Source organism: Colossoma macropomum, unplaced genomic scaffold (genome assembly GCF_904425465.1).
Source record: "Colossoma macropomum unplaced genomic scaffold, Colossoma_macropomum, whole genome shotgun sequence".
NCBI lineage: Eukaryota > Metazoa > Chordata > Actinopteri > Characiformes > Serrasalmidae > Colossoma > Colossoma macropomum.
The window spans coordinates 2675505-2703163 of NW_023494793.1; the positions used below are offsets into that span (position 1 = coordinate 2675505).

The window sequence follows — 27659 nt, forward strand, 5'->3', positions numbered from 1 at the left end:
ATATGCATTACAAAGTAGCTAGATAGTCAATAACCTCTTAATAATACTGTAATTACTAACAAACTGTAGTTAATGATTGGGCTTCTGCGTGTCAGAACAATTATTGCTTATTTGCATGTCACCAAGTAAATGGCTCATAATTCAACAGGTATGGTTTATTAATGCATATGTAACTGTTGATTAACTGATTGATTAAGCTGCTCATTAATAGAGCTCGTTATTATAAAGCGTCAGCCTCGTAGCTCCGGCGCTAAAACTACAGACGTAAACTTCAGACAGGAAACTCGTCTCGGCTGTATTTGGAGTAATGGTTGGGGGGGGTACATTTGCTTTTGGCTGAACTATCGCTTTAACTCTGTACTCTAATCCAGTCAGACAGTCAGGCTTCCGCACGCGCTCAGTAGTGTCCACTCCATCAGATTCGGCCCAGTGGTGCGGCTAGTCGACATCTCAGAGGCCGCAGAGATGATTTTATAAAAATGGCCGTCGGTTTTTCCGCACAGTCTGAACAGCCGACTGCTCTGAGTGATAAAGGGCTTCGTGTGAGCCCAGGAATCAACAGCAGCTCAGAACCGGAAAAGAAAAGGAGGAAAAGAATGAAAGAGAAAGACACGAGTAACCGGACGCGCTCCCTCACCGCTCTGGAGCCGCAGCTTTGGGCAATCTGCCAGACAAATGACGAGGAAAATGTGTGATATCTGAGGGATAAAAAGTGATTTTGAAGAATAATATGTGATTTTTGAGAGGAGAACTGTGATATCTAGGGGGAGGGTTGTGATATTTGATGTATAATATGTTATATTTGAGGGAGGAGTGTGATATTTAAGGCAAATACATAATATTTGAGGGGAATTGTGTCATATTTGAAAGGCAAAATGTGATATTGTAGATAAAATGTGATATTTGAGGCAGAATATGTGACATTTGAGGGGCGATGTGTTACATTTGAGAGACAAAATGTGATGTTTAAGGCAAAATATGTGTGTTATGAAGGACAATGTGTTATATTTAAGAGGCAAAATGTGATATTTGAGGCAAATACATGATATTTGAGAGAAATTGTGTTATATTTGAGGGGCGATATGTGATATTTGAGGCAGAATATGTGACATTTGAGGGAAGATGTATTACATTGAGAGGCGAATGAGATATTTGTGGTAAAATATAATATTGGAGGCAAAATATGTGATATTTGAGGAAAAATATATGCATGTTAATGGAAAATGCGTTATATTCGAGAGGAAAAATGTGATATGTAAGGCAATATATGTGTGTTTTAAGAGACAGTGTGTTATATTTGAGAGGCAAAATGTAATATTTAAGGCAAAATGTGTGATATTTGAGAAAATGTGTTACATTTAAGAGGCAAACTTTAAGGTAAAATATGATATTTGAGACAACATGTGATATTTGAGGCAGAAAGTGTGCGTTTTTATGGAAAATGTGTTATTTTTGAAAGACAAAATGTGACATTTGAGGTAAAATATGTGACATCTGAAAGTAGTGTGATATTTGAGAGGTAAAGTGTTATATTTGAGAGTAGGGCTGGGCGATAAAAGATAACGATAAGTATCGCGATATAACTTTTCCTCGATAGAGCGATAAGACAGGTTCAATACATTTTCGATATAATACACCATTCTCACAATTCCACGTTTTAGCGAAAGCCCTGGTGGCGTTTTCTACTGTAAGGAAAGCAACACTACTCTGCTGTCAACAGGAGAGGGCGCACTTCCGAGTTTTTCTACATGATTAGAGAGGGAGGGGGCCACGAGTAAAAAAAGGGTCGCCAAATATACTTTAGCAACGGCTGAAACGCAGAGTTATACAGTCCCTGTTTGAGTGGAGCGACCGGTGATCTGCTCTCCTGTGACCGAGTGTGAGTGATGAGGTCAGTGGTGTAACTGTACTGTCCTACAGCGAACTCACCTCTTTACTAACATCCTAACAACTTTAGCGGTGTTAAATCACGTCTGCAGCGCCGTGTTACAGCGCCAAACCGTCATATGTTAGTATTAGTGCATTCTCGAGCAACGGAAGTGAAAGAAAGAAGTGAGTTCATGTAAATTACAGCTCCGATTTAAACGAAAGTAAACTGAGGAAGCTGTGAGGCAGTGGGAAGCGGGAGAGCGCTGTCTTTCCAGGCTAGCTTGTTTTTAGCTGCTGGCTAATTGAAGCAGCGCTCCGGCAAAACACGGTGAATTGATGATACTGTAGATCAAACACGACACAAAATCACCGCTTTCAGTTTAAACATGCCTAAAAAGAGGACTCTGTTTGTCTGGTGTGAGAGATTCACACTGCAGATAATGCGTGATATTTGGAGGTAAAATGTGATATTTGAAAGGTAAAGTGTGATATTTGGAGGTAAAATGTGATATTTGAAAGGTAAAGTGTGATATTTGAAAGGTAAAGTGATATATTTGAGAGGTAAAGTGTGATATTTGAGAGGTAAAGTGTGATATTTGAGAGGTAAAATGTGATATTTGAAAGGTAAAGTGTGATATTTGAAAGGTAAAGTGTGATATTTGAGAGGTAAAGTGTGATATTTGAAAGGTAAAGTGTGATATTTGGAGGTAAAGTGTGATATTTGAAAGGTAAAGTGTGATATTTGAGAGGTAAAGTGTGATATTTGAGAGGTAAAGTGTGATATTTGGAGGTAAAGTGTGATATTTGAGAGGTAAAGTGTGATATTTGGAGGTAAAATGTGATATTTGAGAGGTAAAGTGTTGTATTTGAGAGGTAAAGTGTGATATTTGGAGGTAAAATGTGATATTTGGAGGTAAAGTGTTATATTTGAGAGGTAAAGTGTGATATTTGGAGGTAAAATGTGATATTTGAGAGGTAAAGTGTGATATTTGGAGGTAAAGTGTGATATTTGGAGGTAAAGTGTTATATTTGAGAGGTAAAGTGTGATATTTGAGAGGTAAAGTGTTATATTTGAGAGGTAAAGTGTGATATTTGGAGGTAAAGTGTGATATTTGAGAGGTAAAGTGTGATATTTGAGAGGTAAACTGTGATATTTGAGAGGTAAACTGTGATATTTGAGAGGTAAAGTGTGATATTTGAGGTGTAAAATGTGATATTTGAGAGGTAAAGTGTGATATTTGAGACGTAAAGTGTGATATTTGGAGGTAAAGTGTGATATTTGAGAGGGAAAGTGTGATATTTGGAGGTAAAGTGTGATATTTGAGAGGTAAAGTGTGATATTTGAGAGGTAAAGTGTGATATTTGGAGGTAAAGTGTGATATTTGAGGTGTAAAATGTGATATTTGAGAGGTAAAGTGTGATATTTGGAGGTAAAGTGTGATATTTGAGAGGTAAAGTGTGATATTTGGAGGTAAAGTGTGATATTTGAGAGGTAAAATGTGATATTTGGAGGTAAAGTGTGATATTTGAGGGAAAATATGTGATACTAGAGACTAAACTTTTTTAATCGAATGCCTTTCAGTCACTCGCGGGTCTGCTTAACTAGGAACAACAATAACATCTAAATAAATGAACAAACACAAACAACACCAATGAATGAGTAAACAGTACAAGCGGCGTGTGCCTGTTCTGGAGATGATTTATTAAGGAGAAACAAAATGTAATATTGTGATAATTGTTTAATGGATTTGCGTGTTTCATTAAAAACGTACACACAAACAAACGATTCTGTCAAGACAAAGCAATTCACACCCGTCTGAGAGCCGAAGCACCTACGACGAGCAAGACTTTCGGACTGAGGCCGAACCTTGAGCATTTTTACTCGTCAGTCAGGATTTCAGGCCTCTATCAGTTCTCCTACCGCACAGCACGCTTAGGCTTACAGTGACAGTCCTGCAGAAAACATAGAAATGGACAAAAGGATGGAAGTTCAGGCCCCAAGATGACCGCTACAACTGTTTTTATAGTGCTTTAGTCCAGTTTATAGATAACAGTGTGTCAGTGTGAAGATTTAGGGATGCACTTAGCACCATGCTAATTGGTAGGGTATAAGTTTCCATTGCTGGTTAGCTTATTAGCCTCTTAGCTCTGGTAAATAAACTTCAGACACCGAACACGTCTTGGCTGATCAACTACGTTTGGGGTTGTTTGACCTTTTAGGCCAAACTACTTCAGTGTAAGCGTCTGGACTCATGGACAGCTAATCCTATGGAACCGAGTGTCCTGCTGTTGATCCATTATGAGAATTTCAACCTTTAAACTCGTTTAAATCCGTCGCCAGAGGAGTTACAGTGTGCACACGTCCACATTAGCTACAGAGAAACCTGCCAGCATGTAGAATCAGCTTTCAGTGAGATATCGTGTTTCCTATCACCGAGTAAAAGAGGCATTCAGAACAGAGTTTGGATCAGTAAGAGCTTATTATTGATTTCGTTAATCAGAGCGATGGTAAAATATGTCTGATGTGTGATTTATATTCATATTAATGTGTTTTCTTGTTCAAAAGGCAAGTTTGTGGTGCAAATCTATGAATTTTTTTGGCTTTCAGTAGAAAAATTGAAACAGAAATCATGTAAATTAATGGAATTAAAGGGTAGAAATGGCTTCAGGGTTAAATCAAGTGAAAACAATGACCTTTAATGAATAAGAATAAGACTAATTGGATGAATCCAATGCTATGTGATTAGCATGTGGATTGAAAAAGTAAAATAACAGAAATCAAGCTGATCATTAAGATGACTTTAATGTTAATAGATGAAGTTAATGTTCGTTTTATCTTTGAAAATGTTTAACAAAACAGCTAAATCAGCCCCAAAACTCATGATATTGACTTTTGAAAAACTGATATTGCAGAAAGCAGCAATAGGCAAATGAGCCTGCTAACCAATCACAGCGTTTTCACGATGTGCTGTGAGCGTTCTGACCAATCATAGTTTTAAACAAAGTGTTCACATAATTCAACAAAAGTCAATTTTTAGGTTAAAGTATTTGTGATCTGCAGGGAAAATGTGATAAAAAATGGAAAAAATGTATAACATTTTAAGGAAACTGTGATATTTGAGGGGGGAAATGTGAAATTTGAGGGGAAATTCACAATATTTCAGGGGGAAAATGTGATAATTGAGGGAGGAAATGTAATATTTGAGGGGATAAATGTGATATTTGAGGGGGCAAATGTGATATCTGAAGTAACATGATATTTGAGGGAAAATGCACAATATTTAAGGGACAAATCTGATATTTGAGGCGACAAATGTGATATTTAAGGTAAAATTCATGATATCTGAGGGGAAAAATATGATATGTAAGGAGACAAATGTGAAATTTGAGATAAAATATGAGATTTGAGAAGTAAAATATAGTATTTGAGGAAAAATACTCAGTGTTTGAAAAGAAACATGATATATGGGGAGATAATATAATATCTGAGGGGAAATATGTGATATTTGATGAAAAATACGTATTATTCAAATACTCCAGGTCAGGGCTGTCATTTTAGTGACCAGGATGTTTATATATTTCATAAGAAAATCACAATTGCAGTATTGAGAAATTTAACCACAAAGCTCTCTAGTCTGTATCATGCAGCCCTACCACTTCCCATCTCACCCACTTTGATTACTCTGCTTTCAAAGCCGATAAAAACACAGTTCAGAAGAAAAACGGCGTGCCCTCGACTCTGAGGCAGAACAATGGGACCGATTCAGCTTTAGTTGCAGTGGAAATATAAATGTTTTTGCCGTTTCCCATGTGTTCGCTGTTGTTTTGCTGCTCATTATCATCTTGATTTCCCCAGAGATGTCTCATTTGAGGCTGCTAAGCAAAGATGAATGGAACCATGGCTCCCTAATAAATGCACAGAGGTGTAGCCAAACATACTGCTCAGCTACAGAGTGAGTTATAATCGCTGCTCCGCACTCGTTCATCAGCCGCTGGGGATTTCAGCCCAGTCTTTATCAATGACACAAACTTACAAGTGGGTACAAGAAGACATCTTGAATCTTGGCCTTATCTGTTTTGTTTTGCATACTCATATTCTAGGCCTGCAAGTAATGAACATATGAATATTTGAATATTCAGTACTGCTTCACTCTACAGCTGTGTTCATAAGCCCTTCATAACAACTGATATAGACCTACATAAACATTTATAAACACTTATTCCAGTAGACATAATTTGTCATGAATGTTGCATTTGTTGACACAAATTGACACAACACAAATGATGTCACAAGAACGTCTCTCAGACGTTCCCCTCGCACACGTTACATACGGACTAACAAACATACTAGCACACATATATGTACACATATTAGCAACCACCTGATATACCATATCAATGGCCTAGCAGCATCTAAGCAACCACCTGGGGTTCCAAAGCAATGGTCTAGCAATACCTTAGCAACCACCAGGGATACCATAGCAATGGCCTAGCAAAACCTTACTAACCACCTAGTATACCATAGCAATGGCCTAGAAACACCTTAGCGACCAGCTGGGATACCATATCAGTGGTGTAGCAACATCTAAGCAACCACCTGAGGTTCCAAAGCAATAGTCTAGCAACACCTTAGCAACCACCTGGAATAAAATAGGAACAGCTTAGCAACACCTTAGCAACCACCTGGGATATCATAGCAATGGTCTAGCAATACCTTAGCAACCACCAGGGACACCATAGCAAAGGCCTAGCAACACCCTAACAACCACCTGGGATACCATAGCAATAGCCTAGCAACACCTTAACAACCACCAGGGATACCGTAGCAAAGGCCTAGCAACACCCTAACAACCACCTGGGATACCATAGCAATGGCCTAGCAACACCCTAACAACCACCTGGGATACCATAGCAAAAGCCTAGCAACACCCTAACAACCACCTGGGATACCATAGCAATGGTCTAGCAACATCTAAGCAATCACCTGAGGTTCCAAAGCAATAGTCTAGCAACACCTTAGCAACCATCTGGAATAAAATAGGAACAGCTTAGCAACACCTTAGCAACCACCTGGGATATCATAGCAATGGTCTAGCAATACCTTAGCAACCACCAGGGATACCATAGCAAAGGCCTAGCAACACCTTAACAACCACCTGGGATACCATAGCAATAGCCTAGCAACACCTTAACAACCACCTGTGATACCATAGCAAAGGCCTAGCAACACCCTAACAACCACCTGGGATACCAAAGTGGGCAGCATTTATGTTGAGATGTTTCATGACACTTTCTTGGGTGAAATGACTTTGTAGCTCAGTGTGTGTCACAATATGACAAAGCTCCTCTTGTCAGGCTGGTTGACCATTTTCTCTTCACCTTTTCAGGCCAAATAATCTGATAATATAGTGAGATAACCTGACTTAATAAAATTACATGAGTAATGAGAAATATTAGCTATATCCACCAGATTAAAGACGATTTCATTTGCTGAAATATCTTTTTTTTTGCAACGTACATGGTTTCATCACTCAGGACCCCAGAGTCTCAACTAATTTGAAAAGTGCATCCAGGGGGCACCGTTTCTGTCTTCGGCCGAGACCCTCCCCCACCCAATCACTAAATCCACCCCTGAACTGATCGAGTTAGTAAAGAGGGCAATAACTTTTCCACACAGAGCCAGTTTTCCTTCGATAAATGAAATTATCAATCATAAACTGTTTGTTGTCTCAGGTTGTCTTCGTCTTATATAACTTGGTTTGAAGACCTAAAACCATTAATAGTGACAGGTGTGCCGGAGTAGAGGCAGTCGGTGGGGGACAGTTCGAGTGGGTCAGCTCTGTAACGCTCTCTGTTCAAACTGGAGATATTTTTTTGCTGCCTCTGTGAACAGCGCTGCACTCTCTGCTCCGGGAAGCCGAGAGCGGCTCTAATAAGCCCCGGCCGCCGTGAGGAAAAGTGCACATGCTCAGCAAGACCGTACAGAGCAGAGCCGAGCCGGGCACCCGCACCGGTCAATTCATTCAATAACTTACACAAACACAATCAATCTGCAGCCCACAGCAGCCTGAGAAGGTTACTCCAATCCACCCTGATGGGACACTTACAATGTAAAGAGCAAAGTACAGCGCAAACGGGTGTGTTTGTGCGCATTTTTGGGACGGAGCGTTTCTGGACCGATAGTTATGTTGGAGAACTTGGAGAGTTAAAGGTATTTAAATTCAAATCTTACTACATACTAAATACTAAATACTAAATCTACTACAAATCATGTCACAAGGACGTCTTTCGCTCTTATCCTCGCAGACATTACATACTGACTCAAAGACATACTCGCACATATGTACACATATTAGTAACCACCTGGGATACCATAGCAATGACTTAGTAACACCTTGGCAATCACCTGGGATAAAACTGCAACAGCCTAGCAGCACCTTAGTAACCACTTGGGATACTGTAGCCATGGCCTACCAACATGACCACCTTGGGCTCTAAGGCAATGGTCTAGCGTCACCTTAGCAACCACCTGGAATAACATAGCAACATCTTTGTCGATCAAATACTATAAACAGCTCAGCGAAAAAGTCAAATTTACATAGTTTACCACTGATTACAAATCCAGTCAGCCAAGACATGTTCAGTGTCCATGTTTTGCTTCTTTAGTTAAGAATTAGAGCTGCCGAGCTAATGGTGCTAACAAACACTGAGAGTCAATAGGCACCCAAACCCAACGCTCAAATTAGTGTTGCTTGAATTTAGTTATAATACCTAAAACAATCAAATATTTTATACTAACTTAACAACGTTCGTGAACATCTATGCCCAGGGTCGGCAACATGAGGCTCTGGAGCTGCATGAGGCTCTTTCACTGCCCTGTTGCTCCACAGCTGAATCAGATTAGCAGGTAAAAATAAAATAATCCTCCTTTACAGTAAAATAAAGCTCTGCTGATCGTTCAACACAGTTTAACAATAAATGGTCTTAAACTCTGGAGTTAATGTAGAACTGCTAATTCACCCTTTAACCCTGAAGATCAGCGCAGACTGCTGGTCACCATAGCAACACGGACAACAGTCTCGCCTGGCTAGTAGCTAACGAAACGACAGAGAGAGAGATTTAAGACGAACATCGATAATTTGGAGATGATTGGACTTATTAGTGTTTATAATCACTCCAGCTGGTTTCCTGATACGTTTAATCTGCAACGAGAAACTGACAAACACTAAAAGTTGCGAAGTTGAAGTCAGTTTCTCGTTCTTCAGCTTCCCGTTTGAATGTTCCCGTTCCACCTTAAATGGAGCGCAGTTACATTCTAGCACCTCAGGCACCATTTAAGGTGGAACAGGAAAATTTGAACAAGAAGCTGGAGAATGAGAAGCGACTTCAGCCTCGTGAAAAGACTAACGTTAAGAGACATTTTAGAAGAAACTGTTCAACTTTTGTGGAAAAGTTTCCTGCTGGAGATGCGAGAAAAGCAGCTACAGCTGAGCTGAAGCAGAGCAAAGTGAACATACTGAGACAGATTTACAACCAAGATGAGAAAACGGACATATAATGTGGCTCCCGAGGTGGTTTGATTTTTGTTAAAAGGACAAAAAGTCTCTTCTTACCATTTTGGTTTGTGACTCCTGGTCTGTGCTGTTAAAAAGAACCACAATGAGCATATTTTATTTGCCACAAGGAATTTTTGTCTCAACATCAATAAAATAAACTGCGTACTGTATAATCTCAATTTTTGTCATTTTTGACTTTTTTGCATGATTTGAAAAGTTCAGCTACTCTTCACATTGTGTTCAAAATTCATGATGAATGGACCAACAGAAATGCTCCAAAATTGTTTGGGAAGAAGTCTTGATACATAAACTTACATTAAAAGTTCAGAAAGTCTCCTGTAAAGTTACCGTTTTGGAGATTCGATGTTTTATTCATCAGCAACCACATGTACAAATAGTGTCTCTTTATTTATACTGGAAACAGGGCAGCTTCAGATCTTCAGTATACATCAAAAGTGGGTGGAACTGAGGAGCAGCACCAAATACTGAGATGCACCGTGAAGGAAAGTCGAGTTAGTGCTCCATCATCACGTCTCTGCGCTCTCTGCTGTCTGCAGAGTAAATCAAGAAAACGACCGGCTTGTTTGGCCCGTGTTTGAAACTCGCCTCGCTTCCACAAGCCATAGATCAGGTTCCACAGCCGTGACTCCGGTTCTCCAGCGGATATCGACAGCTAGAGCTTCCTGGGCCAGTCAGCCATCTCTGAGATCAGCCTGATATAAAGATCAGACAGTAAAGACTTCATGTACTAACAAGCGCTGTCTCGCTGAGGAGGCTTACAGGCCTGTAGCGCAAACGCGAGTGAGGAAAAATGCAGCTTCAGTTAGAGAGTCATCATTCATCCAGACCGGAGCAGCTCAGCGCGGCGAGGAACGGTAATGAGAACAACGGATCACAGAAAACAAAGGCAAAGGTCTGCAAGGCATTTTAACCCTTTAGGATCCATCAGCAGTGATAATGAAGGCATGATTTTATATGAATTATTTATGTTTTGTTGCTCATCGAGACAAATAGAGCAACTCTAAACTCTCAATCAGGACCACATTTGTGTTAGTGCAGTCATAGATAGACAGACAGACAGACAGACAGACAGATAGAGGTGTATACATATACACTCACTTCCTTAAGTCCACCTCCTTGTATCTACACTCACTGTCCATCTTATCAGCTCCACTGACCATATAGTTTCACTCTGTAGTCCACTGTAGTCCAGGTACTGTTTGGGTGGTGGGTCATTCTCAGCACTGCAGTAACACTGATGTGGTGGTGGTGTGTTAGTGTGTGTTGTGCTGGTCTGAGTGGATCAGACACTGCAGTGCTGCTGGAGTTTTTAAACACTGTGTCCACTTACTGTCCGCTCTATTAGACACTCCTACCTTGTCAGTCCACCTTGTAGATGTAAAGTCAGAGACGATAGCTCATCTGCTGCTGCACAGTTTGTGTTGGTCATCCTCTAGTCCTGCCTGGGGCGCTGCCCACAGGACGCTGCCCACAGGACGCTGCCCACAGGACGCTGTTGGCTGGATGTTTTTGGTTCTCAGTCCAGCAGCGACACTAAATGGTTTAGCAGCACTGCTGCGTATATCTATCTATCTATCTGTCTATCTATCTATCTATCTCTCTATCTATCTATCTATCTATCAACCAGTTTTCACTTAAAAAAATCAACAACCACGTTATTTTGGTGGTCAAACTTTTGCATACAACTGTCATTTTTAATGGCTGCTGTCTTTAATGCTCTAAATGTATTGGGTCAGTAACCAGCTCGTCCGGTCAAGCTCAGCTGGCTAATGAATACCAGTAAACGCTGTGACGTTGTTATGGCAGCTTGTGCACTTTTTGCTGTGGGAACACGTTACTAATCCAGCTGAAGGCCTGTGAATGTGAATGAGCGGACATTTCTTTATCCTCCTGTTCACAGACGATGGGCTTGCTGAGCTTATTCAGAGTAATAGGACGTGGATTGTGGTCAGTAAAGCAGCGGAGCTGGTTCCTCTGTTTCCGCCGTTCGCTCGCAGACAGAGCACAACAGCAATTAACCATCATGCACCAGTGGAGCGCAGTGCGAGGCTCTATTTTAGACGAGCACTGGGAGGTTCGCTGTTGTCGTTATTTTGTCTTATTAACATAATTTGTCTGTGCGTATCCTGAGCGCTGACTGCGAGCTGGAATTAAGCCGTGGAGGAAGCTAGAATAGCGGCTGAGAAAGAAAGAGAGAGAAAGAAATGCACTCGTTTCTCGCCTGTGTTGATCAGATTTCCTTCAAATAAGCATGTGATTTCGTATTAGGTAGCGAATGTGCTGTAATACAACACAGGAGTGCTTTTTTTGTTGTTATTGACTCGACGTTCTTCCACACATCCATCAAAGTCTTTTGTGTGTTTTTTTTCCGGGGGGGGGTTTCTGTCACCCCAGGCTATGATTTCTCATATAACGCTTTTTTAGGGGGAGTTAGTTACGAGTGACGACACAAGAGGCTGTGAAAACAGAAGATGCAGAGGCACTGAGACATTCGACATGTTCACTTCATGAAGGAAAATGTAGAGATTGACACAGAAGAAAAGACTAAAAACAGCAGCGAATGTACTTACAGACAGTCTGCAGTCTGTTTTTAACTATCACCATTTACCAGATTAGATGTACTTTAAAGGGCCCCTACTGAACAAACCCAAATCCAAATATGTTGCGACGGTATGTGAGATGCAAATGGGTCATTCTACAGAAACGTCCATTTTTGTGTCCCTAGCGTTTACAGATATATTGCACTTGAAAATGATGTTTGGGTTACAATTTATTTATATTTTAAAATAAAGCAATAAGTTATTTTAACAATTACACCTTCTTGAGCCTCAATTTAGCAATATTGGTTTGTAAATCGGACATACACATTCCCACACACACTCACACCTAGGGGCAGTTTAGCAAGTCCAATTGGCCTGACTGCATGTCTTTGGACTGAAACCTGAGTACCCGGAGGAAACCCACGCAGACACAGGGAGAACAGGCTCCACACAGAAACAACCCTGGTCGCCCAGCTGGGAATCGAACCTGTGATGGACTGGCGACCCGTCCAGGGTGTATCCTGCCTTCTGCCCAGTGACAGCTAGGATAGGCTCCAGCACCCCACGCGACCCAGAAGGATAAGCGGTTTAGATGATCGATCATAATTCCAAACACTACAGAAGAGCTCGTCCTCACAGTCGTGTGTGAAGGCTGAGGCCATATTTTGAAGTAAAAAACACGTTTTTCTGCAATTTTAACTGCAATAATCTAAACATGACTATGAAATATATGAAGTAAATGACATAAGGAAAACAAATGCCAAATAAATATTATTAAATATATAATGAAAGTTGTTGTCCCCAGGAGTCGTGTCACTGGTGTTACTGTGTAATAAAAAACTCTTATTTTGAAATAAAAGTCACACTGATGACATCACTCGACTTCCTTTTACCTGTTTTCTGAGGATCTATGAAGAAAAGCACATGGTGAGTCCACTGTGTCTTTCAGTTATCAGAGATTTTCTCATTTAGCTCATGATTTCATATGAAGCTTTTAGCTGAAGTCACTGGTGTGACCGACTTTATTCTGAGGTCATTGTGAAAAAAATTGTGAAAAGACTGAAAACCACAGTCGAATGCCTGTGACCTTTGACCCCTCAGACAGCACTACATTAGGCTCAGGAATCCTCTGACAAACTGTTGCCAATAAACACTGTCTGTCAGTGCGTCTACTAATCCAGGTTAAGACTGTGCTCTGCACAGTAGAAGTCATATATGAACAACATCCAGAAACACCGCCGACTTCTCTGGGCTCGAGCTCATCTGAAATGGACTGATGCTCAGTGGAAATGTGTATTGTGATCCGATGAGTCAACCTTTCAGATTGTGTATGGAATGAATGGACGCTGTGTCCAGGACCGTCCACATTGTTACCAGTGTAAAGTTCAAAATCCAGAGTCTGTCATGGTGTGGGGGGGTGTTATTGGGTAACGGCACATCTGTGAAAGCACCTTTAACACTGAACACATTTTGGAGCTACATATGCTGCCTTTTAGACACCGTCTTTTTTAGGGTTGTCCATGTTTATTTAAACATGACAACACCAAAAAAACATTCTGCACCTTACAGAAGCATGGCTGCGTAATCAGAGTGCAGGTGCTAGACTGACCTGCCTGTCTTCTATTGAAAATGTGTGGTGGATTATAAAGTGAAAAAAACAACAATTACAGCCTGTGATGTCATGAAAACCAACACATTTACATATATTTGCCTATTCAGCCTTCATTAGTTTAGCCCCGCCCACTCACACTGAAGTTATATGGAGTGTTTCAGCTCAAACTACTGTTTGAATGAGTCACACTGCAAGGCAGTCAATCAGGACTGAGCTTATTTACATGTATTAATGAGGCGCCAGGATGTAAAAGCTGCACCACAAGGAAAAAAAAACGAGGAGCTGAGGTTTGTTAGACTTTATTCTTCTCTGTTTGGATCCTTTTGGTCTAAATTTCAGCCTCTTGGTTGCTCTGCTTATAGATGCTAAAGGGACCAAGGAGTTCCACTGCGGCTCTATAGGGAAACTCAGCCCTCCAGAAGTGTTTGGACATTGACTCAACTCATAGTTTTTTGCTACTTTTGCTTTTTTTACTGCAGTCATCATTTCACTGAAGTAACAGCACATTTACTGCAGTATGGGTTTAGGCTACTCTGTCCACCTCTACTGTCTGATTTATTGTTCTACCGGAGGTGGTTTCAGATACAAATAAGTGGACGTTCCCTCCTCAGAACTACATTGTAGTTGTTTATGTGGGCCGGCAGCAGCAGTCTGATATTGACTCGGTCTGGATTTGGCTGAGAGAATAATTCTGAACTGGATAAGGGTGCAATCAGGCTGTGAAATTGGAAGGCTCGAGGCAGACGAATGTATAATAATAAACCAGAGTCTGCTTTATTAAGGCATTTCCAGAAATCACAGTCACGGTTCAGCAGGGGTCAGAGCGCAGGCAGATCCATAATCATAAAACAGGGAAAACAGGCAGGAATAGAACAGGTCAGAGGCAGAAACCGGAGAGAGCGAAAGAAAAGCAGAGACACAGAATACAAATAAACAACAGGAAGCAGGAATGCATGAGGAAATAACACTGGGTTCCTGTCTAAGTGTTCACAAAACCTAACAATTGCAGTAAAGGTTACACAATCATTTCACTATAGTGGTGCACGATCAGTTATTAAGCACAAATTATTCATCTTTCAGCTTCAAATAAAGGCAGAAAACTTATATGTAATAAAAATCACACAGAACAACTAAATATCTATATAGAACCATTTTGAATAGGGTTCTATGTAGCACCAAAAAGGGTTCTTCTAATGTAACAAGCCTGACATCATAACGATACCAGAACCTTTTTTAGTGCTACGTAGAACCATATACAACACATTCTCCATCCAATCTGAAGAGCCATTTCACCATGCAGAGAACTAAGCATGCACATGGCTCTTTGAGAGTTCATGGCGAGTTTTAAATGTACATAAACTCGACTGTGCCTTAAACTCAGCTCATTAAAAAGCTTTGCTCCACACATAAGTGACTTCGGCATTTTTCTTTGTTTACTTCCTGTATTTTCTTCTTTTGTGCGCTCGGTTTTCATTGGTTGTTGCAGGAATCCATTCAGATTGAGTTGTTGATCAGTTTACACTAGATTACACTCAGAGTCAGGTCTAAATAATCAAACGTTTGAAAAAGTCCGACTGGTCTCAAACACGATGGGGAGGCAATAAATCTGACTCTGCGCCTCTCACTCATGACTCGACTCTCTCACCAACGGTCGACTCCGACTGACCCAAAAATCTGCAGACTAGAGCCGACCAGCTCAGACTCAGCCAGACTTAAATTGGGTTAAAAGTCGTGTAGATTTTTGGCCTCCTGATCGCGTTTCAGACCGGTCGGAGTTTAGCAAACATTCAGTTTTCTCGACCCGACTCTGAGTGTAGCCTACTGTAAACTGATGAACGACTCCTTCAACAGCCAATGAAAACATGAGAGCACGAAAAAAGAAAATACAGCAAGTAAACAAAGAAAAGTCTGGAGAAAAGTGTGGAGCAAAGGTTTTTAATGAGCTGAGTTTAAGGCACATTCGGGTTTATGTACAATTAAAACCCGTTTTATGTATACTTGCTGCTTCTTTACTGTTTCAGCGCAAACGGCAGAGAAAACAACAACAGCCACTACACGTTTGTTTATTTGCGTGTCTTAGTAACGAGAGAAAGTTCAGTGAGCTCCGTCCGGTTCCGCAACAGCTTAAAAGTTGAGTAGTGTGTGATCCCTAATCATTTAGTGTGGATCCCCAATATTTCAGTCACTCAAAAAAATCTGCGAAATCCGCTGAGACAGTGAGACGCCCAGTCTTTTATAAGCTGTTCAGACTGTAAAAGTCGTTTAGTGAACCCAAGGCTCAACCTGTAAAAGGTTGAGAACTGCAGGACATTTTCAGATGTCAGATATGGACGTTAATGAGTTAAGTCTGGTTGCTGTTGTAGGTGACCATATGCAAATAGTCCGCCCTCAGAAATAACAGGCACAAACGCGCCTGCAATATCAGATGCTGGCACCATTTTGCTCGAAGCTGGCCAGTAATGTTTTGCCAGAAGGTAGATCACTTTCGCTGAATCAGACGTTCTCTCTAATAGCTCTGCCACCACGAGTGGAACTTCTGAGGGATGAATATTTGATTGGTGCCAAGCATAAGGCTGGATTTTGGCATGTTTATTCTCTTTATTTTTTATTGCATTTTTACATATTTCTGCACATTCGTCAGGGTCTACATCAATCAGCAGATCTGAACCAAGACCTTGTGAAACTCAAGGCCTCTGAAATGGAAACTAAACATCACAGAGCTGAGAACAGACACACTGAACCAGTACCAAATATTATTTCGGCTGCATACTGACAACATCAGAGAAGTGCTAATAAACTGGGCAGCGACAGATGGACTAAAGTCTGTAACTGTGCACCTACATGGGAGAGCGATAAAGTAGGTGTTTCCAATAAAGTGGCCAGTTAGTGGAAGCACAAGGTAGGCGTTTCTAATAAAGTGGCCAGTGAGTGCAAGCACAAGGTAGGTGTTTCTAATAAAGTGGCCAGAGTGTGGAAGCACAAGGTAGACGTTTCTAATAAAATGGCCAGTGAGTGGAAGCACAGGGTAGGTGTTTCTGATAAAGTGGCCAGTGCACTAAGAATGTATTGCAAAACAGCAGTAATAATTAGTGTAGACCTCTAAAGGTTAAACAGATACCTCTGGCCCTTGTGATTACTGCCTTGAGAGGTCACCAGTAATGTGACTTCCAAGCTGTGTCCAAAAAGCATAGCATTTTTTGGAAACAGGCACTTTCAGCCTCCCACAATTCTGTAACCTGTTGGTTTTGTCTGTCGTTTTTTTTTGCCCTGTGAACGAGTGGAGCGTCTGAGTATGTTTCTGTCTGAGTGTGTTTCTCCCAGACTGACACTAAAGCAGTGTGTGATTGTTCTGCTGTCGAACGCTGCCAGACTCCACTGTCACCTCACCACTCCTGAGACAGGCTCAAAGACAGAGAGAGAGAGACAGACAGGGAGAGAGAGAGAGAGACAGAGAGAGCACTTGTGGCTCCCTGTAGTCTCAGGTAATAGGCTGTCTCTGCAGATGACCATCAGAGTTCACTTCCCACTGAGATGATTGGAAGCGAAGGATGGAAAAGGGTGAAAGAGTGAGAGAGAGAGGGAGATTGAGAGAGAGGTAGACTGCTTTCAGATTGAAATGTCACAGGGGAAAGGATACCACATGCTAATACACGCGCTCAGCACAGTTAATAAACGTCCATCAAAGTGCTCTCACACTGCGCGCTGTATTGTACGTACCGAACGCCGTCGTTTCACTCACTGAAGGCTAGTTATAATGCACGAAAAACAATGAGAGGAAAAAAATCACAGCTCTGAGCAATCTAACTGCACTCCCCCCCCCCCCCCCCCGCACACACGGCCATACTGAAGGAGTTTGCTGCTGTATTCATTATAAAGTCTCCAGTGCTCAGGCCGAGACGCTTCACTGATCCTTATGGAGTTTGTACTTTGCAGAGTGGAGCTTCACTGTCAGCCTTAGCAGCAAGGATAACTGCTTTAGCAAACCGGCCACTTTATTAGAAACAACCACCTAGTGCTTCCACTCGCTGGCCACTTTATTAGAAACACCCAACTTGTACCCGTACTTCTACTCACTGGCCACTTTATTAGAAACACTTATCTTCTACTTCCACTAACTGACCACTTTGTTAGAAACACCTACATTCTACTTTCACTCACTGACCACTTTGTTAGAAACACCCAACTTGTACTTCCACTCGCTGGCCACTTTATTAGAAATGCCTACCTTGTGCTTCCACTCGCTGGCCACTTTATTAGAAACACTCAACTTGTACTTCCACTCGCTGGCCACTTTATTAGAAACACCCAACTTGTACTTCCACGCGTTGACCACTTTATTAGAAACACCAACCTTGAGCTTCCACTCGCTGGCCATTTTATTGGAAACATCTACCTTGTACTTCTACTCACTGGCCACTTTATCAGAAACACTTATCTTCTACTTCCACTCACTGGCCACTTTAATAGAAACAACCGCCTTGTACTTCCACTCGCTGGCCGCTTTATTAGAAACACCTACCTTGGGTTTTCACTCACTGGCCACTTTGTTAGAAACACTTGCCTTCTACTTCCACTAACTGGCCACTTTATTAGAAACACCTACCTTGCGTTTCCACTCACTGGCCACTTTAATAGAAACAACCGCCGTGTACTTCCACTCGCTGGCCGCTTTATTAGAAACACCTACCTAGCGTTTCCACTCACTGGCCACTTTATTAGAAACACCTACATTCTACTTTCACTCACTGGCCACTTTATTAGAAACACCTACATTCTACTTTCACTCACTGGCCACTTTGTTAGAAACACCTTGTGCTTGATGTGAGGTATTTCATTCATGTGTAAATTATTTTTGAATTTAAACCAAATAGATTCAATGCAGCACAGTGTGTGATCCCTAATCATTTAATGTGGATCCCCAATATTTCAGTCACTCAAAAAAAATCTGCAAAATCCGCTGAGACAGTGTGAGACGCCCTCTCTGTAAATAATCCCACCTGAAGTTTGTGTTGTGTCCGTATCAGAGCTGAGATCTCTGCCGTGATGGTTATGAATGACATTTGGCGCCAAAGGTTGCTGAAGTTCATGTTTAATAAAGAGAGGGAATGACGGAGAACAGTAATAGAAATGTAGTGATGACTCACACTGACACGTACTTACAACACTTACCTGACAGGAAGGCTGGATAATTATAGGACAATTAGCATGACAATGGCTCACTGAATGCAGGGGCACAGCGTTAGTTAGGAACCACATCAACGTGATGTGTTGCTCATGTGTACGAATGTTCAGAGCTGCAATCTCAGAGCTAAAAGAGCAACACAGAAAACAACAGGTGATCTGATCAAACAAAGTCACATAGATAAGAGAGCATGTTGGAAAAATAAATAGTAGAAACATAAATATACAGAGTCCAAAAGGCATTTTTCATTTAAACCTAAAAATAAGTTTTAGAAAGACAAAGAATGATGTTATGAGAATAAAATGAAGAATAAAGATATCTAAAATTACTATGTGTAAATACAGTAACTCAGATGAAGTTTATCTTACCTTAGACCAGGGCTCAGCAACATGTGGCTCCGGTGCTGGGTATGGCTCTTTTGCTGCCCTGTTGTGGCTCCACAGCTGAATCAGATTAGTAGGTAAAAATAAAATAATCCTCCTTTACAGTAAAATAAAGCTCTGCTGATCGTTCAACACAGTTTAACAATAAATGGTCTTAAACTCTGGAGTTAATGTAGAACTGCTGATTCACCCTTTAACCCTGAAGATCAGCGCAGACTGCTGGTCACCACAGCAACACGGACAACAGTCTCGCCTAGCTAGTAGCTAACAAAACGGCAAAGAGAGAGATTTAAGACGACGATCGATCATTTGGAGACGAATGGACTTATTAGTGTTTATAATCACTCCAGCTGGTTTCCTGATACGTTTAATCTGCAACGAGAAACTGACAAACACTAAAAAAGTTGTGAGGCTGAAGTCAGTTTCTCATTCGCCAGCTTCCTGTTCGAATTGTCCCGTTCCACCTTAAATGGTGCAGCAGTTTCATTCTGGCATCTCAGGCACCATTTAAGGTGGAACGGGAACATTCAAACAAAAAGCTGAAGAATGAGAAGCGACTTCAGCCTTGGAAAAAGACGAATGTTGAGACATTTTAGAAGAAACTGTTCTACTTTTGTGGAAAAGTTTCCTGCCAGAGATGTGAGAAAAGCAGCTACAGCTGAGCTGAAGCTTAAAGCAGAGCAAAGTCAGTCTGTGTTTTAGTTTATATTATATTTTTTAGCCTTTACTAGAACATTAACACATACTGAGACAGATTACAGCCAAGATGGTGAAGTGGACATGAAATATTGTGGCTCCCAAGGTGGTTTGACTTTTGTTGAAAGGACAAAATGGCTCTTTTTAACATGTGGGTTGCCGATCCCGCCTTAGAGTCTTGTGCTATGAGTTTGGTTTTAATCCAAAACCTTTTCAGCTTCAGGAATGAAATATAAACACAGCTCCACCTCTAGATGGTCAGGACAGCATGAGTCTGGCTTTATGCACACCTTTCCACCATTTCTTACCCTAATCATTCTGACTGATTTACTGCCACCGATGTTCTCGCTGCATGTTTGTTTTGAGGAGTTGCTTGTGGGTGAAGGACCGTTTAGAGATGGCTGTAATTGGCTAAGAGGTGTGTCAATCATAATGTTGCAGAAGGTCAATTTGAAAGTAAGTGAACGAGAAAAAGTAGGCCCACCAACTCTGGGTTGGGTGTTTAGGTCTTTTTATTTACCTTTTGATTGTTTCTCCAGTTTTTGCTAGTTGGGGCCGTCTGTCGTGTGTTTGGTGAAGGTTTTTCTCTCTAAATGTAAAACGTTACACCAAAGTCCTTATAGCTAAGTCTTCACTCAGCAGCCATCTTTGCAACACCGCTGGGCAGTTATTTCCATCCCTACAGACCAGAGTTCTCCGTCTTCAAACGAGGGGAGACCATAACACTCAAAACATTTAAACTACATAAAAACACAATCCTCTGTTGTTGGAACAAAATCTCATCTTCAAAATGATAATTTTGGGCCGTTTCTTTTGGTCATTTCATCATAAAATTTACACACAATGTAAAGGACAAAAGGCTTTTTAAATGATTTCAGAAACTAAAAAAAACGACAAAAACTGTGTAAATAGTTTGTAGAGTTTGGCTCAATTACACACCAAAAATGAGATTTTTCGGGTTGCCGCACTTGTGCAGGTCTCCACAATGAGGGGAGCTTTACCCCTCACAGCATACCAACAACCTGATTGGCTCTTTTTCTTGAAAGGCGGGACTTTCTACGTAAATGGACAGCATGTTAAGGATTACAAGCTTTTCCTTTCGTGTTTTAAACAGTGACCGTCTCCTCGTTTATAATGTCTCGGGTTACGTTCTCACACCGCAGGAGTGATTCGTCTTCCACACATCGCTCATTGGCTCCCTGTTGCTATGGAAACTGGCCCCGCCCCCTCTGATCTAAAGCATATAGACAGAGTCTGACTAGCTAGCTACTTCTCCACTTACGTTCAAGTGAACTGCTGTTGCCTATCCAGAGTGTTTTAATCGTTTTTTAATCGTTTTGAAACTTTCGTTCAGGTTCATCGGCAGGTCGTTTTTAGGTGAGACACTAAAATGCATGAGTGTGGCATGAGAGCGTGAGATTAGACCTAAATGCGAGAAGGTTGGCAGCCCTGGAAAAGAAAGCCTTCTGGATTTGCTGCGGCTGAGTGGTGGCAGGCGGCTTATACAGTAGTGACAGTGTGAGGACGTTCACTCGCGTACGCCACCACATTCACCTCATCACTGTGTGTGTGTACCCTGTCTCCCACGGCAACCAGAGACGGAGCTCCACACCTCCTGATGTGGGCTGACAGAGGAGCTTAGAGAGCAGCAAAGACAGAAACGCTCAGTGCTTCCCTACAGAAATACGGATAATTATGGCACAATTAGCATGACAATGCTAACTGTATGCAAAACACTGCTGCATTACATGAAACGAAGGGTATTAATAGGGAGTTTGGCCTCCGTCGCTGCAGCAACAGCCTCTACTCTTCTGGGATTTCTTTACAGTAGATGTTGGAACATTGCAGTGAGGATTTGACTGCGTGAAAATGCTCATAAAAAAAGGCTGCAAAAGAAGTTTCTACGCTTGGATGAGGTGGTGAAGTTGGTTTAAAGATAAGAGAGATATGAGATAAAAGAGTAAAGAAAAGCCACATGTTTTTACTCAATCTGACTAAAACAAACAGCGAAAAATAGATATAAATCATCAACTCTGCATCTTGACTGACATTCGACTTACCAACTTTACAGTGGTGGTGATAGGAACCAGGGGTCGCCATGACTACAGTACAAATATAGACATTTTATTTACTATCCAGAACCACCAGTGAACCTACACGAGTCTTCTGAGTTTGTATGGAATGTTGATGATGGAAAATAGTGGAAAATCTGAAATGATCAGTTTTCTTTGAGGACTGTTTTGCCTCACAGTACCCTTCATATTATGTATCCCTCCACCATGAATGGAGTTTAAGGCCAAAATCTTCTCAAAACTATCATAAAACAGTGTCTCAGTCATCAGGCAGTGAATTCATAACCATTTCATGTAGGAACTTTCTGTGAGGGAGCTTTTAGAGGTGGACGTCTGGTTCCTATCACCACCACTGTGAACAGTTCTGACTCGGTAAGTTTCTCTAGAACAGAGCCAAACCACTCTGAATGACTCTGTTTACGTCTTAACGACTAAATTATGAAGCAGTCTTCTCTGTTGAGTTACCGCATTCATTGCTGTGTTGAAACAGAGAAATGTGCTGTGAATTTGGGAGGCTCCTCAGTCTGTACCCTGATTTTGCTCTTATTTGAGGCTGGCTGTGATACTATCACACCTACAAGTCTGCTTTACTGTAATATCTTCCAGTGCTCACTGTGTCACATTCTGACAGGTGATGTTTAATAACCAGGGGTGTTTACGTTGAGTCTCCTCTCTATTTTCAGGTGAAGACTTCTACGAGGCGACTCCGTATGAGCCTCTGCCTCCTGTCCGTCACTCTGATGCCTTCCGCCTGGCCTCCATCACTTCTGGTAAGCGCTTTATGGGTTATTACATTACTATCTCTAATTCACTCTTCACTGCTGTTGCCATCCAGTACCGTTTCCTTTTTGATCAACTTAGCCTTCTGAATTCACTTGAGCTAAACTTTCACTTTGTGGCCACTTTATTGGAAACCACTGCCTCCACCTCCACCTTTCTGATGTACTGTTTGTGTTAGCCATCTGCTAATCCTTCATCAGTGCTCAGTTTCTGACCACAGAGTCGCTCTGCTCTGGACATTTTTGGGTGCTGGTCCACTCAACAGTGGTCCTGTGGTAAGAAACTGACTGATGATGAATGGAGTAGAGCAACAGATGGACTACAGTCTATAACACCTACACAATGCATAATAATACATAATAATAACACATCATAAAGTGGCCAGTGTGTGGAACATCAAGGTGTTTCCAATACAGTGGCCAGTGAATGGAAGTAGGTAGGTGTTTCTAATAAAGTGGTCAGTGAGTAAAAGTAGGTGAGTATTTCTAATAAAGTGACCACTGAGTGGAAGCACAAGGTAGGTGTTTCCAATAAAGTGGCCAGTTAGTGGAAGCACAGTGTGGGTGTTTCTGATAAAGTGGCCATTGACTGGAAGTAGGAAGGTATGTGTGTCTAATATAGTGGCCAGTTAGTGGAAGTATAGGGTCAGTATTTCTAGTAAAGTGGCCTGTGAGTGGACATACAAGATGCGTTTCCACTAAACTGGCCAGTCAGTGAAAGCAGAAGATTGGTGTTTCTTATAAAGTGATCAGTGGGTAGAAGAACAAGGTAGGCATTCCTAATAAAGTGGCCAATTAGTGGAGGCACAAGGTGGGTGTTTCTAATAAAGTGGCCAGTTAGTGGAAGTACAGCGTAGACGTTTCTAGCAAAGTGGGCAGTGATTTTATTTGCTGTTTCTGATAAAGTGACCAGTGAGTGCTGATTACAGGTTGAATCAACAGCGCGCTAGCTGTGTGGGGCGAGTGCTTACTTTTAGACGGTCTGTAAGCGCAGCGTGAAGGAATGAGTGATTTATTCGATTGGAAAATAAACATCCGAGGCTTTTGTAGCCGCAGCATCGGGTGAGGCTGGTGCTTAATTCACTGAGCGAGATCATTACAGACAGCCAGGCTTAGCAAAATGATCGACTCCCCCTCACTGCCGGAGCCGCAGACAGTGCAGAAAACACACAGCATTCATTTTTATTCCGCTCTGACAGAACACCCTCAGAATGACAAAGCTTTAACGTGCAGCGGAGAGCGAGGCGGGGTGCCACAGGGTTGCCAGATCCTCGCTTCCTGCTGATTTTGTTGTGTAACAGCAGTTTTTTTTTCCCTATCTCCGAGGGTCGACTTTTGAGTGGGAGCCGCTTGTTGAGAGTTTTGTGCAATTCGTTACGGGGTTTTTATCCCGAATAATTGCTGAGGCTGGAAAACGCACGAAGGGGAGGAATAAAGAAAGAGCCGGCGAGAGGTGTAATTACACAAAGGGGAGTTTAGTCCGGCCTTTCTGCTCTGTTGGTCTGCTGTGCTAGTCAAAAAAAACAGAGAAATGTGAAAGCACATAACGAGTACGAGAACTCTGTTTGAGAGAACCGGAATGAAAGGAACCGTTGGGCAAAAAATGCTGTGATTTTTCCCCTTCTACACGGAGTGAGTCGATCCCTTCTAGAAAAACCAGTGTAGCCCAGCACGGCTGGTCACCAGCAAAACAAGCATATCGTTAAAAACCTCCTATCTCCAAAATAATAACAGTAACACTTTCTATGAATGTCACATCTGTAAGCATCTGTAAACACATTCATAACATGTTATAATGCATTCATAAGGCATCATAAACATGCCTATAAATATTTATAAAAATGCATTACGTTATAGCCATGCTTATTATGCATTATGAATTGTTAACATAATGCATTATAAGTACTGATCATAACAAATTATAAGAGCTCATAAGTGGTATTTGTCCGCTCTAAGTAAAGTGAAGCGTACTGTACTAAAGCCTCCTCCAGTGTTCAGAGTGAGGCTTCAAGTTGAAGTATTTACTGAAGGATTTACTGAAACACTAAAACATTCACAGTAAAGCACATTACAGGCTTCAAATGTCAGAGTTTAAACTAGAGCTGCCATCAGTGTTTTACCCAATGTGGGAAAGGTAATGTACACCACCGTTAGCTTGGAGCTAACTTAACACTGCATATCCAGTAGGATGCTAGCAGAAATTAGCATTTACTGTACTGTAGTGTAGGGATGTTACAGAGTGAAGGGTTCTAGCACTTGACGTTAGAACCAGTGAAGGAACAAATTACAATGACAGCGCTCTACGTTCTCACCTCTCCCTCTCCAGGCCTTCACTCCACAGTGACTTCACGCTCAGTGTGATGTCAGAGGGGGTTCAGGGGAGGGGCTGATGGGTACTTGGTTTGCTGTGATGTACTGTAGTGTTTAAAGTGAGACGCTGGGTAAGAAAAGCTCACTGTAGCAGTGATTCAGTTTGGAGCATCTGAATATTCAGGACTGAAGCCCTGAAGATGCAGCCCTGACAGCACCAGCGCTGAGAAATACAATACTGGAAATCTCAGGACGTAAATAAACTCTGTATTTGTCTTTTATTTACAGTCTCTAAACTGGGACTGACTTCTTTGGCACTGACAGTATAACATGTTATTAACACTACTTATAATGCATTATATTAACAATTCATAATGTATAATAAACATGGCTATAAAGTGTAATTAATTTTTATAAATATTTATAACCATGTTTATAATGCCTTATGAATGCAGCCACATGTCACAAATGTGTTTATAGATGCTTACAAACGTGACATTCATAGAAAGTGTTACCATAGTAACTTTACAGGAAAATGAAAAAACCTACTTTACTTTTAATGGAAGTCAATAGAAGCTTTTTCCAAGTAAGTTTGGGTCGTTTCTTTTGGTCCATTCATCATGGAATTTACACACAATGTAAAGAGTAACATGTATTTTCAAATTATGTCAAAAACTGAAAAACATCAAAAATGGAGATGCAAAGTTTTCTTCCAACAGCAGGGATTTTATGTTGTGTATTGGATGCCAGCATGCTGGTCAACCACCATGACCATGCTGGGTGACCCTTCAAACCAACACTAGACCAGCATAAACCAGCTTAGACCAGTTTGGACCAGCATTGGACCAGCATGTGCTGTTTATTTTTTATTTTTTTTTTTCAGCTGGTTTTGCTTCTTTAGCTTTAGCACTGGAGCTACAAGGCTAATATAGCTGAGTACAAGTAAGCTTGTACCCCACCAATTAGCATGGTGCTAACTGAATGGCTAATTATTCACATTAGGTAATCTTTAATAGACTTGATTAAGTGGTTTCTCACACTGTATGATAATCTGCTATCCATGAACATGATCAATAGGACGTTAGCACAGCTAACAACAGTGGTAGCATCTTGAAGCAATAATCCACCAACCAAAAATATCCAGCCAACAGCATCCTGTGGGCAGCGTTCTGTGACCACTGATGAAGGACTAGAGGATGACCAACACAAACTGTGCAGCAGCAGATGAGCTATCGTCTCTGACTTTACATCTACAAGGTGGACCGACAAGGTAGGAGTGTCTAATAGAGTGGACAGTGAGTGGACACAGTGTTTAAAAACTCCAGCAGTACTGCTGTGCCTGATCCACTCGTACCAGCACAACATATTTACCAACATATTTACCATCTGAAAACAGCAAACTCATCATAGTACAGCTAAAAAAAAGCCTACAGTTTCAGTGCCCTGCTAAAAAACGACCATTAGAACCATTACAAAATAAAGCTAATGGTACTGCTTTCTAATGTGAATTGGCTTAATGGTTACCATAAGAGAAAAGAACCTTTGTAGCATGCATAGTTCTTAAAGGATGGTTCCTCAAAGGTTCTTGAGTAAGGACAATGACTCTTTACAGAACCATGAACACCCAAAGAAATATGTGCATGATGGAGAGTGTGCTTTACATGGTTCTAGATAGAATCTCATGAAAAGGAGGGTTCTTTATAGCTCTGCTATAGTGCTCTTCTGTTTTAAGCTTTGATCCACATTAGAACCCTTTTTGGCGCTGTATAGAACCATCTACAACACGTTCTCCATCAATCTGAAGAACCATTTCACCATGCAAAAAACCTTTTAAGCATGCATATGGTTCTTTGAGTGTTCATGGTTCTAGGTAGAACCATTATCTTTACTCAAGAACCCTTGAGAAACCATCTTTTTTGCACTGTAATCTCATCGGATGCCTCAAATGGAGCCTTATCACTGTTGTTGGTGTGGGCAGGCCTGTTGATATGAGATCAAATGCTACACTAGGATGACACCCTTCCCAGCTTTCCGAGCAGAAATTCCCAGTTTTCCTTGTTTTCTCTTTGAGGAGGAAAATTCAAAGTAACTAGTTTTAGTCAGGCTTCTATTACTTGTTAGCTACATTAGCCATGAGGCTCCTAAGACTAAATAAGCCAACTTCAGACTCCAAACATGTGTTGATCGACTACATTTGGGGTAAATGTGAGTTCCAGTCAATTCAAGTCAAATGTGAAAGGGCAATTTCACCAGTTTTTCAAAATTTCTACTTATCCAGTGAGTGAGATGTAAACAGAGTGATTCAGAGCGGTTTGGTGTGAAATGGTTCAGATGTCTTTACAGTGGTGGTGATAGGAACCAGGGGTCGCCATGACTACAGCACAAATATAGACATTTTATTTACTATCCAGAACCACCAGTGAACCTACACGAGTCTTCTGAGTTCATATGGAATGTTGATGATGGAAAATAGTGGAAAATCTGAAATAATAAGTTTTCTTTGGGGACTATTTTGCCTGACAACACCCTGCATATTGTGTATCCCTCCACTATGAATGGAGTTTAAGGCCAAAATCTTCTCAAAACTATCATAAAACAGAGTCTCAGACATCAGGCAGCCATTTCTTGTGATAACTTTC

At 41.2% G+C, this 27659-nt stretch overlaps 1 protein-coding gene across 1 annotated transcript in view; it reads left to right on the forward strand.

The window, feature by feature from the left end:
• Positions 1–27659, forward strand: part of gfra2a (GDNF family receptor alpha 2a) — a 143706-nt gene that overhangs the window by 34530 nt on the left and 81517 nt on the right. The window contains exon 3 of the mRNA XM_036578201.1: positions 22615–22701. Coding sequence (XP_036434094.1) covers positions 22615–22701 — 87 coding nt within the window. The remainder of the gene's footprint in view (positions 1–22614; positions 22702–27659) is intronic.